Raw genomic sequence first — 15,919 nt, forward strand, 5'->3', positions numbered from 1 at the left:
TGGCATCTGAGCTGGAGTCCCCAGACAGAGCCCAGGTGAAGTGGGGAGGTAGGGGTAGGATCAGGTTTATCCAGTGAGGGCAGGGACTGATCCCCCAGAAAAGAAGGGACTCCTTACCTGAGTCACCTACCCCTGGGCCAGGGTAGGGAGTTGCCCGCTTCATCATGGGGTCTGTGGTGGCTGTTGCTGCCCCACCATCTTCCAGACACCATAGCAGGAGCCGCCCAGTCCGAGAACAGCCAGCAGCGTGGCCACAACCCCAGCCAATGGGCTCCGGGGCTCTGCCTTCAGCTGCCCGGCTATCTGCATCTGGGGGTACACAGAGGGTATCCCTGGGAGGTTGATTGAGACTTCTGGGAAGGTGGAGGAAGGGAAAGGGCTGAGAAGGTGCAGCTGGGTAAAGAACCATTGATGCCCCAGGGAGATTCCACCCCAATCCCTTCCGCTTCACTGCCCATCTGTGCCCTGGCTGCTCAGGCGGCAGGGAATGTGCCAGCCTGGCTGTGGGGGCTGTGATTTAGCCATGGTAGGGGGAGAGAGGAAGGGGGTCAGTGGTGCTGGCAGCCAGTGGTCAGGGGTACTTACCTGTAGCACTCGGAAGTAGCCTGGGGTCAGGCATCGAAATCGCATGGTGGGGAACACTGGTCTTCTTGGCGGCCTGTGGGGTGAGGATGGGCTTGAGCGGTGGTGTTCATGGTGCCAAGGATTAGAGATCAGGGTACCGAGATCCCTGACCTCCCCCAATGTGGGACCCTTGCCCTCAGAGGATGCTCACCAGCGCCTGCCCACCCAGATCTGGCAGTGGGTGGGGCAGCTGAACCTTTAAATTCAGTCCCTTCCCCCCACCCCCTGCCCGCCCTGCCAGCCTCAGGAGCAGCTGTCGGGAGAGATCAGCATCAGGTCTGAGCAGCAGCACCTCCCCCAACCACAGGGAAGGCAAGGCCTCAGCAGTGCTCGGGAGACCTAGGTCCAGACCAGGTACTGGGAGGGCCTCCCCAAGCCCCAGCCTGGGTCCTTCTCCTACCTGGTGCCGCCAGATGATAGAGTGCTGCCAATCAGCGCTCAGCAAAGGAGGGGGAAGGTGCTTTATGAACCCCTTCAAATAGGGCATGCCTTTTCCACATGGTGGCTCCTGTGAGATCAGCCACCTCTGTCTTCAAGATCAAGTTCCCACAGGGACACTTCCATCTTTTCCTTGCCCTCAGCTTAGGGACAACAATACCTTATGAAGTTATGAAGACTCAGTGAAAGAATGTGTGTGAAATGTGTGCACCTTTGGCCCAGGAATTTCACTTCTAGAAGTCTGTCCTACAGATGTACAGCTGAGCAAAGATACATGTACAAGAGTGTTTATTCTGTGGGATAGTAAAAATCTGGAAATGGCCTTAATGCCTAATGGTAAGTGAATGACTGACTAGCTTATGCCTCGTTCATTTTGTGGCTATTATGCAACCAAAAACAAACAACAAAAAAAAGATAAATCTGTATATACTGACTAAGAAAGCAGTCTGGTATTTTAAAAAATAGCAGCAGACTGGGCTGGGCATTGTTCTAAGAACTGTACTATTTCATTTGGTATCAACTATCTCATAAATTGGGAAACAGCAGTTTGCAGAACAGTATGTAGAGTATCTGCATGGGTAGAGGATGGAAGGACACCGAGAAAACTTAGCAGTGGACCCCTCTGGGGAGCGGGATAGGAGTGTGCTGGGAAAAAGGCGTATCCTGCTTTCACTTAATACCATTCTGTTACTTTTGGCATGTTCACAGTAAATATGTGTAACTTTTGCAGATTCATAAAACCCTTTAGAACGGAAGCTTCCATTTACTGAGCTCCTAAGTGCCTGGCACCACCAGGTGCTGGGGGCAGAGTGAAGGCACTGTTGCGCTTATTAGGCCCCCAGCCATTTATTGGGGGGGATAGTGGGTATAAATGAGTGGTGGCGAATTCTTGTCTGTTTCTCCCTTACAGGATTGTGAGTTCAGGGAAGGCAGGGACTGACTGGTTCTCATCTCGGTATCTGATGCCACCTCAGGGCCAGGTGGGTATTTGATGAAGTCAAGATGGCGGAGACAGATCTAGGTTTACCAAACACTGTGGGAAAGGCTCTGTTAGAATGTATTGCGCTTCCCCAGAGTGCTGCGGGGAGGCTGTCGTACAAAGAGGCAAGGAGGGCGGAGCTTGAAGGAGTGTTCGAGGGACAGTGCAGGGTGCGAGGACATGAAGCGAAGAACGAAGCCATAAGGCGAGGTGGTCTTCCTCACAAATGAAGAGGCCTGGGCTGTGGGACTGGAGAGCTCGAGGCCCACTTGAAGAAAGGAAGCAGCCACTGAGCCACGTAAGCTGTATGGTGATGTCATGTGTGGAAGTGGGGAGGGTCGCCATAGGGGACAGAGTTCCAGGGAAGCTGGAGGTCTCAATTGGTATGTGAAATTATTAAATGTTCACAACCAAAACACACTGCATGAGCTTTCTGTAGGCCAAATTCAGGCCAGGTCTCAGGTTACAGGCAAGATCATGACAGGCGTTGAAGATCTGGTGTTGGGGCAATGGGAGAAATTTCAAAGTAGGTAATACTGAGGGAGGGCCCAGCTCTGGGAAGGCTCCCAGACCTCTCCTTATAGAATTAAAGCAATACTATTAACTCAGATAATATTAATAATATCAATAACAACCCACATTATAGGCAGCTGCATGGCACAAACAGTTAAATGCTTGACTACTAGCCAAAAGGTTGGCAGTTTGAACCCGCCCAGAGGTGCCTCAAAAGATAGGCCTGGTGATCTTCCTTGGAAACTGTGGAGCAGTTCTGTTCTGCACTTATGGGGTCGCCATGCATCAGGATCCACTCAACGGCAATCCACAACCTCACATTACAGATTTCAAAGTACTTACAAGGATGTTCTCAAAGCCCTAAGATCAAGGTGATGTTCTCACAGGCCTAAGATACAGATATTCTCTTTTAGAGAGGAAGAAGCAGGTTCGGAGAGGTGCAGGGATTGGGTTCAGTCACACAGCAAGTGAGTGTAAAACCGATTCCTTCTGATTTCATAATCCTGGGAGTCTTCAGGCCTGGGATGATGGTGATGATGATGATACTAACTGCAATACTTAAACTATGTGTCCAACATTGTTTTAAGATGTTATTAGCAATTGCCATTGAGTCGACTTCAACTCTTGGCATCCTTGTACAACAGAATGAAATGCTGCCAGGCCCTGCCTCATCTTCACAATCACCAGCGTACTTGAGTCCATTGTTGTGGCTATTGTGCCGATCCATCTAACCAGGAGTCTCGCCAACACCCTCTTTGGCCCTCTACTTCACCAAACGTGTTGTCCTCCAGTGATTGATCACTCCTGATGACATGTCCAAAGGAAGTGTGTCAGTGCTCTGTTATGATCCATGATGTTTTCATTGGCTAATTTTCAGACGTAGATCACCAGGCCTTTCTTCCTAGGCTTAATCTGGAAGCTGTTGAAACTCATCCACCATGGGTGACCCTGCTGGTATTTGCAATACTGGTGACATAGCTTCCAGCATCATAGTAACACATAAGCCACCACAGTATGACAAACTGATAGAGGGGTGGTAGGTTGTAAGATAAGGGGTCAAACTGGGATTAAGAGTTAAGGGGGCCCATAAACTTGGATTGGAAAACGACTCTATATTCACTAACTTCTAACCGAAACTACCATTTCCTTCGATTATGGATTGAAGTATTAGTACCTGTGACTTTGTCACCACCGGAAATCACAGATATTTTCATATCAAATTGTAGTTATTGCGAGTATCTCAAAATGTTGTTTATGCCCATTATTACTTTGAAACCCTCGTTATTAACCCTCTACTAAATCACACTTGATCAGACTTTTTCTGCTTTAGACGCTCCTGTGATGTAGCTGGTCGTTGGTGGGCCACTCTCCACCCAGTAAGTTTCGGTGACCAAATGTGGAATTGGCTTGTTCTCACACCTGTGACCTAGGCTTCTGCGTCGCTTTCCTGTACTCCCTATCTTTTGTTGTCTTCTGATCGATATGTGGGAGGAGGTTAATGTTTTTCAAGCTGAGCAACAAGGGCCTTCAGAACAATTTAGCTTCAATTTGCCAGTCTCATTATTTAATGTTAATAAACACATTACTAATTATAAATTCGTGTATTTAAATATATTCTTATGATAATTGTGCTCCTTCTAAGCATTTTGTATTATGCTTTTAAAAGCATTATCCTGAGAAATTCACCAAACTGTCAAAGGGGTCTGTTGTAAAAATAAAAGGAAGGGGATTTAAAAACCCTGTTCTAAAGGTTTTAGAGCAGTTAACTCAGGTACTGCAGAGCAGCCCTCTGAAGTAGGGGGTGTTATACCCATTTTACAGGCAATTATACTGATGCACTGCGTTAGGGTTAGCCCAAGGTCACACAGCTAACAAGCTGCAGAGCTGGGACTTGTACTTCACTGCTACACTCATCGCTCATTGTCCGGCCCTTTCTGGAAGAGCCTGGGGATCAGGGGCCCACCCTGTGATACGAAATTTTGGGCAGGATCCAGGGTCAACTCCAAGGTTGCCTGGTCAGGCGCCAGTGGTACCGCCCCCTGGGCGGGGCGCCCAGCTGTTTTAGCACAGAACGCCTGAAGGGCGGGGCGGGAGGGCAGGTTCTGTCCGTTGATGGACAGGCGGTGGGCCAGTGGCTGGCCAGCGCTTCACCTGGCTAGCCACGTGGGCCCAGGTATGCGGCGGATCCGCCCCGGCCCCAGCCCAGCTTGGCTCTGAGAGCGGAAATACCTGCGCGGGCGGGACCGAGAGGACGCCGATTGGAGCGGAGGGGCTCGGCCATGGAGCCGGTAGAGACCTGGACCCCCAGGAAGGTGGCAGCTTGGCTGAGAGGTGGGTGGGACCGGGATAGAGCTCGGCTTGGTGGGAGGTAAGTGTGGGGTCCCGGCCGGCCAGGGGAGAGGGGTAGGAGGAGGAAAAGGAAAAAGGACCTGCCGAGTCTGTCGGTCGGTTACTCAAACAACAAATATTTATAGAGCGTCTGCCAGGTACTGTGCTAGGCAGAGGAACGGACGAGATGACCCTGGAGGGCCCGAGGACCCAGAAGGGGGTCCTTCATCTATCTCCCCAGCATCCCAAAAGGCCACCAGGGTGGGGATGGGGAGGCAGCGCTTTTGTTACGAAAACAGGGAGGCCCCGGCGCGGCCCACGTCCACATCGCCTTTATCTTCCCGGCCCACATCCACATCTCCTTTATCTTCCCGAATCCCCAGGACCCCAAACGAAAACCAAACCTGTTGCTGTCAAGTCGATTCTGACTCATAGTGACCCACCCTATAGGACAGAGTAGAACTGCCCCATAGGGTTTCCAAGACTGTACACCTTTACTGAAGCCAAGCCGACTGCCACTTCCACGCCTTTCTCCCGTGCAGCGGGCTGGTGGGTTTGAACCGCGGACCTTTTAACCGAGTGCTTAACCACTGCACCGCCAGGGCTCTTCCCCCAGGGCCCAGTGGTCTGTTATTAAAACCATTTTTCAGAAGAGGAAACGACGCACAAAGCCGGGAAGTGATTTGCTCAGAGGCTTTGGAATAGGACCTGCCCTGGTGTCGTTTTCCCCTCTCCCCACTCTGAGGCTCTCCAGAGAGAGAAAACTGAAGGGGTTGACACACTCCAACCTGGGGCCCCCGTCAGGGCAGCAGGTGCTGTCCCCAGGCTCAGCTAGCCCCCAAATGGATGGGAAAGGGCCTAAACTGCAGACAGACTCAGAGACGTGGGGCCTTTCTGACTGCAGCTGGGAGGACAGCCCTCCCAGAGGACAGAGCTGGAGTGCTGGGGGCAGGCTCAGGGTGACACCCCCAGTAAGGGCAGGTCTTTTGGCTGGAGTCAGACTCCCAGACTGGGTTCTGGGCTCAGCTCTGCCACTCATCAGCTTTGTGACCATAGGTCTCTGTTTCCTCATCCATGAAGTGAAAAAGGCAACTCTGACCTCATGGAGTAGACAAAATGAGACAAAGACAAAAGTATGTGCAGCTCCATGTCCGGCTCTGCTGGGAGGGGGTGGTCCAACACCTTCACTGTCCGCGGAAAGGGAGTTGCTGGAGGGCCCACAGCCAGGGAGTGAGAGGTTAACTCCCAGCCCAGTGTGCCTAATCCCACACCAGGAGGATATTGGGTACACATCCATTCCCTAGTGAAGGAGGCTGGCTGGGGATGGGAAGAATCCCCTCAAGAGTTAGCAAGCTACTTAGCCTTCTTGTGTGTTAATTTCCCCATCTGTAAAATGGGGATAATAGCCCCTACTTCCTAGAGATGTGGTGGAGGTGAAATATGTTAATATATGTAAAGCCGTTAAAACTTTCCCTAGCACAGAGTAAGTACTCAACAGATACTACTACTCTTATTTTTTGAATGTCTGTCTTGTACCAGGGAGCCCTGGTGGTACGGTGGTTAAATACTCAGCTGCAAACCGAAATGTAGGCAGTTTGAAACCACCAGCCACTCAGCAGGAGAAAGATGTGATAGCCTGCTTCCATAAAGATTTTAGCCTTGGAAACCCTGTGGGCAGCTCTACCCTGTCCTGTAGGTTTGCTATGGGTCAGAATCAACACAACAGCAATGAGTTTGCTTTGGTTTACCTTGTACTAGGTAGAAGCTGGGCACTGGGGGTCAGAGATGAATGGTTATTCAAGGCCCAGTCCTTGAAGACCTCCTGATAAGTTGGGAGAGGCTGACACTTAACCACGTAGTCACAACACCAAATGCAAGTGCAGGGGGCTATGCAAGCAAGAGGAAAGGCCCCCGATCTAGCCTGGGAGTCATGGAAGACTTCCTGGCGGGGAGAGATGAAGAAGGGAATAAAGGAGCTAGAATAGCAGTCCAGACAAAAGGAATAGCATAGGTGAGGACCCTGAGGCAAAAGAGAACTTCAGGAGCTACAGGGAGTTAGTGTTCTGGACCATGGGTGTTGTGTTAGTGGGGCTGTGCTAGGAGATGAGGCTGAAGAGGCAGGCAGTGGCCAGATCTTACAGGGCCTTGTAGGTCATGACAAAGAGTCTGGCAATAATATGATGGCTGCTGTTCACTGTCCACTGCGAACGAGGGAATGGGCCAAGGGCTTGACATGTATTGTGTAATTTATCCTCACATGATTAGAAGGTAGTTGCTTTTATTACCCCCATTTACAGATGAGAAAACTGAGACACGGAACAATTAAGTTACTTGCTCAAGTACTAGCACTCGGGTCTCCCTGACTCCACAGCCCATGCTCCTAACCTCTGTATCAGTAGTCCTTAGGCTTGAGTGAGCATCGGAATCACCTGGAGTGTTTCTTAAAAAAACACAGACTTCTGGGCCTCACCCCCAGAGTTTCTGATTCAGCAAAGCCTGGGGTAAAAAAACTGAGAATTGGCATTTCTAATAAGTTCCCTGGTGAAGCTGATGCTGCTAGTGTGGGGATCACCCTTTCAGAACCACTACCGTATGCAGTCCTATTTCTCAATTCAGTGGCCTCGTCTATGAAAGGGGTAGAGCACAGCCTGGGGCTCAGGGTTGTCATGAGGAGCAAATGGAAGGGAAAAGGGCTTTGAGAGGGTGAAGAACTGGCTGGGGAGGTTGTGACACTCCCTGCCCTCTCTGTGCTGACCCCTGCTTTCCCTCTAGGCCTTGATGATTCCCTGCAGGACTATCCCTTCGAGGACTGGGAGCTGCCAGGCAAGTACCTGCTCCAGCTCTGCCCCCGCAGCCTCGAAGCTCTGACTGTGTGGCCCCTGGGCCACCAGGAGCTCATCCTGGATGGGGTGGAACAGCTCCGGGCCCTGGTAAGTGAGTAGTGGCTACACTGGCTACCATGTCCACGCTCCTGGGGGTTGCTGATGGGCAATAGCTACTGCCAGGGTAGTGACCTTCCCCCTCACCGGCACAGAGCTCTGGACTACAGACAGACAACCTGCAGAGCCTGACAGAGGGACTGCTGGTGGCAACCCACACCTTCCAGAGCTTAGTCCAAGGCCGTCTGGCGGCCTGTGCTGAGATCCCTGCCAGTGTCCTCAGTGCAGCTGTGAAGCTGGTGCATGAGGCTCGTACCCTCCTCTTCTGGCTCAACAGGTACCTCAGGCTCCTCTCGGGGCCCGAGTTGGGGTGACTGACTAATGGGAGGCCCTTCTCATCTTTGGTCTCTTCAATGGTGACTAAGGGCCTGGGAAGGAAAGATGGAGCTTGGCTGTTGTCCAGAGGTGGCAGAGCGGGGCAAAGAGAGGTCACCCTCAGCACTGCATTCTCTATGCAGGGATGCTTGGATGCCTGGATACCCTCCAGCTTGTGATCAAAACCATTATATCAACAGCCATTGCCAGAGTGCTTCCCCCAACCCCTTCACTGGCTGCTTCTGCTTATCCTGCAGGTCCCAGCTCAAATGTCACCTCCTCAGGGAAGCTTTCCCTGTTATACACTCTCAGAGCTCCTTGTACTCCACAGCACTCACTGCATTTGGAGTTAAATCATTGTAATGTAATTATGTGCTTAATGTCTGTCTCCCCAGTGCCTAGAACAGTGCCTGGCATGTAGCAGGCACTTGACAAGTAAGTCCTGTGCTGAGTTCTATAGAGGTGTCAATCATCTTCTTTAATCCAAACCACAACCCCTCAGAGCAGACATTACCCCCAAGTCTCAGATGAGTGAACAGCTCCAAGTAGTGTAGTGGCTTTATTGTTAAGCACAGTCCCTTAACCACTGCTCCATCTGTGCCCCTGCCAGGTACCTCTTCTCCCACTTCAATGACTTCTCGGCCTGCCAGGAGATTGGCGAGTTGTGCGGGGAGCTGGGCCAGGCCTTGCAGGAGGTAGGGGATCCAGGGGCCAGCTTGGCCCAGGCCGGAGAGATCAAATTGGGCTAGAGCTTTTTATAACCTGTGAATCAGTATAGGATCAGGTGTGAGAGCTGGGACAAGGCAAGGGCAGGAAGAGAGGAAGCCCAGCCACTGGGTATAGGGCGGCAGTGGCACGGGGTCCCCCAGCTGGCAGCGGAAGCCCGGGTCGTTTGACTCCCAGAAGTGGGTGGGAGGGGAGGGCATATGACTTCTGGGGGCCTAGTCTCAGCAGGACGAAACCTGGAGGCCAAAGCTCAGAGGCCTTGTAGTTCTGGGAGGGGGCCAGGAAAGGGGGAGCAGGGAGGGACAATAGGGACCCCTACTTTTCCCTCAGGAGGAGGCAGCCCCCCTTACTCAGAGTGGCCCCTGTTCTCTCACTCTGCTTCCAGGATTACCCAGCAGCTGAGAAGGAAAGCCAAGTCCTGAGAATCGTGAGTCTGAGAGGCTGAAGGGGATTGGGGGCTTCGGGGGAACTGGGCTCAGGCTGGATACCCTGCTCCCCTCCCCCAGTGCAGCCACGTGGCCGGGATCTGCCACCACGTCCTGAGCTGCAGCCCCGAGGAGCTGCTGGAGCAGAAGGCCGTGCTACAGCGGGTGCAGCTGGATGATCCTTTGGTGAGGCCCAACCTCTGAACTCTTACCTCTGACCTGGGTAGCCTGGCCTGGGCCCTGAAATACGGTTCTAAGATTCTACAGAAGCCTTAGTTGTTACGGCTGGAAAGTCTTTTTGGTACAGATGTTACAGTGGAGGCCCAGAGGACCTAACTGGGCTCATCAGCACCTTCCCAATCCTACAGGCTGTAGCTAGTGTGGTCTCGGGTGGCACGTTCCAGCCCCAGAATACAGGCCTGGCGGGGGCTCAGGGGCAAGTTAGGGGAAATAACATGAGCCTTGTCATCTGCTTTCATCTTTGGCTATTTGGGGAAACCAGAACCCCCAGCTCTGCCCTGTCCTGCCCCTGCCCCTGGCCCTGGCCCTGCTTTTCCCTTCAGGAAAGTCGCTACGTATCTGGTGCCTCAGAAATCACTGACCCCAGCTTCCCTCTGGCCCTCAGAGGAAGAGGCAGAGGTCGAGAAGAGTAGCAAACCCAGAGCTGCAGAAAGTTGGGACAAGGCCAAATTGGAGCCAGCTCTTTCCCCAGCTCAGCCTACCTAAGAGTCCTGGTGCCCAGCAGGGGGTCCTGCCTGCTGGCCCTACCGCCCTGAGCCCCTGGTGATACAGCTTCCACCTCTGTGCAGGGCCTGGAAATCCACACCACCAGCAACTGTCTTCACTTTGTGTCTCAAGTGGGCACCCAGGTGAGAGCCCACCCCATTCTCAGCTGCCCACCCCCTGGCCCTCTCACCTGCCAACCAAGTCAGCTTCAGGCCCCAGGAATGCTCACTCTCTCAGAACCGTGTTTCCTACACCAGATCCCCACCAACTCCCAGCTGCAGATCCTGCCTGGAGACGAGGTTGTCCAGATCAATGATCAGGTGGTGGTGAGTCAGGCAGAGAGGTTCGTGGGGGTAGGGGTGGAGAATGCAGAGCTGGTGTGGGATGCGGAGGGCACCAAGGGTTCTGCTGGGAGACCAGCGTTGTGGGAGCTGCCTCCCATGAGATGAACCAGCTCAGATAGGCCAGAATGGCTTGGCAGAGCCGGGGGTGGTGCTCAGGGGAGCTTCCTGAAGGAGGAGTAAAGCTGAGCAGAGGCAGGAGGCTGAAAGCAAGCTCTGAGTATGAGAGGAAGAGTTGTTGGGTTCCTTCGGAGCCTCCTGCCCAGCTTGATGCCAGCCCAGTGTCTCTGTGCTGCCCCCTGCCTGTCTCCCAGGTGGGCTGGCCCCATAAGAACGTGGTGAGGGAGCTGCTGCGGGAGTCAGCTGGGGCTAGCCTAGTGCTGAAGAAGGTCCTGGTGCCCGAGAGCCCCCAGCAGGTGCCTTTCCCCCACCTACCCTCACCCCGCCCCAGTCTGCTTTCAGATCCCTGTTGTCAGCTCCATCACCCCATTTCTGGTTGGCCCTCAGGTCCTGGACTCCCCGTGCCTGAGGATCCAATCACTGGCTCTGACCCCACTGTCTCCCAGGTAATAGGCTCTGTCCCGGGATGGGGGGTGTCTCAGTGGAAGAACTCCTGGCTCACCTCATCTCCTGTTGCTCTCCCCAGGGCCCTGTTAGAGGAAGCCTTTGCCTTTGACGTGACTTTGAGCCCAAGTCCTGGGCCCAGCCCTACCCGGACAGGTACTTTCAAAGTCCTACTGCACCAGGTAGCAGTGTCCCAGGCAAGGCATCTGGGCTTCCTGGCTCTGACCTCTCAACCTTGACCCCTATCCACGTCCTGACACTGGGCTCAGGACCTTCTCCCCATTTCCTCCCTCCCTGACAGACTCTGCCTCCCCTGACCCTGAGCCCTTGCCCAGCCCCTCGGCGCCCCCAGCCACATTCCCAGCAGAGACAGCAGAGACTCCAGAGCCCCCAGGACACCCTGACAAGGTAAGCTCAGGCACTTAGCAAGGAGCGCTGTGGGGGTCTGGAGCTAGACTCTTCTCTAATTCCCTTATTGTCCTTCCAGAGTCCTGTTCCTGGTCGGAAGAAATCAAAAGGTATGAAAAGCTCCTGACTGGATGGGGGTTCCCATATAGAGGCGCTCTTAGGAATCTTTACAGGACTGGTCTGCCCGCCCCCCCGCACACACACACACACATATACACTTCACACACGGGCTGACCTGGAAACAGCTCTGTCCCTGGGGTCAGACAGGCCTGGGCTCCCAGCCTGGGCCAGCTCTGTGCCACTGAGCCAATGGCTTATCCTCTCTGATCTTCCGTTTCCTCATCTATAAAATGGGAAGAATCACCACCACCTCAGAGATAATACGGGTAATGTTCTGATCACTTGGGGAGGTGCTTCTGGGGGCAAGGGAGCAGGTTTAGGGGTACAGGACGCCTTCCAGCCCCTCACCGACCTGGCTGTGCTGTGCTACACAGGCGTGGCGACGCGGCTGAGCCGCCGGCGGGTGTCATGCCGGGAGCTGGGCCAGCCCGACTGCAACGGCTGGCTGCTGCTGCGCAAGGTGCCCGGCGGCTTCATGGGACCACGCTGGCGCCGCTGTTGGTTTGTGCTCAAGAGACACACGCTCTACTGGTACCGCCAGCCCCAGGTGAGATCCTCCCCTCTAGGTAAGCAAATAAGTCACCTCAGGCCCTTGTTACTGTCCCAATTCCACCACCCACTCGATCTGTTTCACAGGTGGGCCCCAGTGTTCCCATCTGTAAAATAGGGACACTCCCCAGAGTGAGATGAGTTAACATGTCTCAAAGCAGTTTGTAAAGGGTATCTCAGAAGGTATAAAAGAGAATCATTTTTATTCAAACCACTTCTTCCTCTTCTGTTATTCTGTCCATCCTGGTGATGGGCTAGTCAGTCATTTATTCATTCAACAAACATTTCAGTACCTACTGTGTACCCAGCTCTGGGTTGGACACTGGGGACACAAAGAAGAAGTGAACAGTCCCTGCTATTCTAGAACTTAGAGGCTGGTAGGAAAGGAGGATGAATACACAGTCAGGGACAATATGGGGGACACATGCGATGACAAAGGAAAATCTTAGAGACATGTAGGAGCCCAGCAGAAGTGCCCAGTCCACCCTGAGGAGTCAAAAAGGCTTCCCAAGAAAGTGATGCCTGAGGGTTAGTTAGATGGGAAGAGGGGAAAGAAACTGTCCTCCCCTAGGAAGGGGGAACAGCATTTGCAAAGCTCAATGGTCTGAGCAGCTTCATTTGTGTCTATTGAAGGAACAAATGCATGAGCAAGTCCCTCCTTCTTGACTTTTCTCTGGGTATCTTTGTGCTCTCCTTTCTTGACTCAGAGGCACCCCTTGGCCACACCTCCATCCCTACCCCAGATTCCTGTCTGAGCTCTGGGCACTGAGACTTGTGGTTAGAGCGCCCAGGACACTCCCTCTCACTTCCCTGACCCCAGGAGCTCAAGGGGTAACTAAGGAACTGACTGGGCCTCAGGGATATTGGGGTTCCCCAGCTGACCTTCATGCTGTGATTCCCCCAGGATGAAAAGGCCGAGGGCCTCATCAATGTCTCCAACTACAGCCTGGAAAGTGGACAGGATCAGAAGAAAAAGTAGTAAGTCCTGGGGTGTGAAGGGCTAGGGAATGGGCCTGGGATTCCCAGTCCAGCCTCTCTGGGTGCTGGGCAGGCACGCCCAGGCTGAGCACATCCCCTCTGTCCCCCCGGCAGTGTGTTTCAGCTCACTCATGATATGTACAAACCCTTCATCTTCGCTGCTGACACCCTGGAGGATCTGAGCATGTGAGTGCCACACCCTACCCCCACCCCAACTACCAACCTCTGAGTGCTTGGGGGCCTGTTCTCACAAGTTGGTCTGATAATGGTTGGTCAAGACACTCACCTTTTTTAGCCCCAGTTTCCTCATCTAGAAAGTGGGCTAATTAAAGTTCCTACTTCTCAGAGTTGCTCTGAGGATTAAATTAGAAGATGGTGTAGGTAAAAAGCCTCTGGCATACAGTGTTGTTGTCAGGTGACTTCCAGTGATTTTTCACTCATGGCGACCCCATGTGACAGAGTAGAACTGCCCCATAGGGTTTTCTAGGCTATCATCTTCATGGGAGCAGATCACCAGGTCTTTTTCCTGCGCTGTAGCTGGGTGGGTTTGAACCGCCAACCTTTTCAGTTAGCAACTGAGCGCTTAACCGTTGCGCCACCAGGGCTCCTTTGGCATACAGAAAACCCAACAAACCCATTGCTGTCGAGTTGATTCCAACTCATAGCTACCCTATAGGACAGAGTAGAACTGCCCCATAGGATTTCCAAGGAGCACCTGGTGAATTCGAACTGCTGACTTTTTGGTTAGCAGCTGAGCTCTTAACCGCTGTCCCACCTGGGCTACAGTCCAAAACCAAACCAAACCCAGTGCTGTCGAGTTGATTCCGACTCATAGCGACCCTACAGGACAGAGTAGAACTGCCCCATAGACTTTCCAAGGAGCACCTGGCAGATCTGAACTGCTGACCCTTTGGTTAGCAGCAGTAGGGCTTAACCACTACGCCACCAGGGTTTCCGGGCTACAGTAGGCCTCAGTAAATGGAAACTGATGACTGTGGTTCTGGTCTCTCCCTGAGACCTAGTTGCTCCTCCACAGGTGGGTGCGCCATCTCATTACCTGCATTTCCAAGTACCAGTCTCCGGGCCGGGCCCCGCAACCCCGAGAGGAAGGTGGGTATCTCACAGGGGTGGGTAAAGGGAACTCACGTCTCACCTGAGTTTCTATCTTTCCTGGGATGGGGGCTGGGAACTCAGCTGCCCTAACTCATAGCCTGCCCCCGCAAAACCCTATGAGGCTTAATGGGTTCCCCAACTGGTCTTCCCACCCAGACTGCTACAGTGAGACAGAAGCAGAAGACCCTGATGATGAAGCTGGGTCCAGCTCAGCCTCGGTGAGTAGGGCACTTGTGGGGGTAGGAGGTGTTGGGTGAATAGCAGGCTGTGGAACTCAGTCTAATACCCTCCTCTCCTTCTGCCCTGCCTGCAGCCCAGCCCAGCCCAAGCCTGGAGCCCCATCCCTGGAGACACGTCACCTGCAGCCACCCCCATGCCGGCCAGCCCACGGACTTCCTTCGGCCCTCCAACAGGTACTATGCTGGGGTTGGGAGCTGGGATGGAGGCTAGAGTGGGCACACTCTCATCCTGCTCCCTCTCCCCACAGACAGTGGCGAAGGGGCACTGGAAGGAATGGTACGGGGGCTGAGGCAGGGTGGTGTGTCCATTTTGGGCAAGCCACAACCCCTCACCCATGAGCAATGGCGGAGCTCCTTCATGCGGCGTAACCGAGAACCCCAGCTCAATGAGCAAGTGCACCGGGTGCGGGTGCTACAGAGCACACTGAAGGTCAGCTGGGGGCACTGTGTACAACAAGGGGCTGGGTTCTGGGCTTCAGGCTTTGCTTCCTGGCTCCTGGCTCCATCCTGGGCTTTGCACCCCAGGCTCAGCTCTAGACTCCATGCTCCAGCCTAGTTTCAGCTGAGGACAGGCTAGGTTCTAGGTTCTGAGTTGGGATTTGAACTTTCTCTTGGGCTCCTGCGCCAGGCTCTAGATTCAAAGACCTGGGCTAGACTTTGCCAGGTACTACGTTCTAGATACTAGATTCCAAGGTTAGCTCTGGGGTTGGGCTCTGCCCCTCTTCCTGGGTGATCATGGCCTCTTAGCTCCTATTCCCTTCATAGGCAAAACTGCAGGAGCTACAGGTCCTGGAGGAAGTGCTTGGAGACCCAGAGCTGACTGGAGAGAAGTTTCGACGGTGGAAGGAGCAGAACCAGGAGCTGTACTCAGATGGCCTGGGGACCTGGGGAGTGGTTCAGGCTGAGGGCAGCTTTCAGGTCCTGACCTCTGGCTCTAGAGAACAGTCCTCCCTCTCTGACCCTAAGGAGCACTCCCATCTCCTGCCCCCGACTCCCAAGAACAACCTCCAACCTCCTGACCTCTGACCCTGAGGAACACTCTCATCTCCTGCCCCCTGGCCGAAAGAACAACTTCTGACCTCTGACCCTGAGAGCTATCTCAACTCCCAGCGTCTGACATGTGGCTCTCACTTGTCTAGGACAGAGCATCCCTGGGCTGTCTTTGAGGTTGGGAATAGCGCTAGTCCATGGTTTCACCCCAAGCTAACCCACTGATCCCCCTGGAGTGGAGTAAAATAAAATGAGCTTTGTGCCACTCTCTCCTCCCTTGCCAAAGAAAGAACAGGAAGCCTGGGCTAAAAGAAACTCTCTCCCACCTATCTAACTTGTGGGGCCATAGAACTGCCTTCCTTAGCCCCTCTGCAGTTCCCCCTCCCCAAACCAGAGCTCTACAGGTATTCTTTTACGCAGAGATACTTTTCAACCAAATAAAGTCAATTTCTCTAAAATGAATCTCCACATGCCTTTGACTTCCATATTACAATCAGGAATCTGTTCCCCTAAGGGGACTGAGATGAAGAACTCTTGGACTGGGGTGAACACTCTTGGCCTAAGGGTAGGTAACTGGCCCACGGTGGTCCACTGGCTGGGACTC

The 15,919-nt window shown here is 53.4% G+C and overlaps 2 protein-coding genes across 2 annotated transcripts; one reads left to right on the forward strand and one right to left on the reverse strand.

The window, feature by feature from the left end:
• Nucleotides 1-162: 162 nt before the first annotated feature.
• On the reverse strand, nt 163-530 carry ZNF593OS (ZNF593 opposite strand). The gene has a single exon (XM_064281504.1). The coding sequence runs from the start codon at nt 307-309 to the stop codon at nt 163-165; it is 147 nt and encodes a 48-aa protein (XP_064137574.1). The 5' UTR covers nt 310-530.
• On the forward strand, nt 233-15,893 carry CNKSR1 (connector enhancer of kinase suppressor of Ras 1). The gene is made up of 21 exons (XM_064281505.1): nt 233-4,885; nt 7,655-7,812; nt 7,917-8,098; nt 8,747-8,831; nt 9,248-9,289; nt 9,369-9,473; nt 10,097-10,156; nt 10,271-10,339; nt 10,669-10,770; nt 10,862-10,920; nt 11,001-11,074; nt 11,220-11,326; nt 11,406-11,436; nt 11,821-11,993; nt 12,900-12,973; nt 13,088-13,159; nt 14,010-14,083; nt 14,243-14,304; nt 14,400-14,499; nt 14,574-14,755; nt 15,091-15,893. Exons 1-21 carry the CDS (start codon nt 4,834-4,836, stop codon nt 15,349-15,351), a joined length of 2,124 nt encoding a protein of 707 aa, XP_064137575.1. The 5' UTR covers nt 233-4,833; the 3' UTR covers nt 15,352-15,893.
• Nucleotides 15,894-15,919: the final 26 nt, after the last annotated feature.

This window comes from Loxodonta africana, chromosome 3 (assembly GCF_030014295.1).
Source record: "Loxodonta africana isolate mLoxAfr1 chromosome 3, mLoxAfr1.hap2, whole genome shotgun sequence".
Classification (NCBI taxonomy): domain Eukaryota; kingdom Metazoa; phylum Chordata; class Mammalia; order Proboscidea; family Elephantidae; genus Loxodonta; species Loxodonta africana.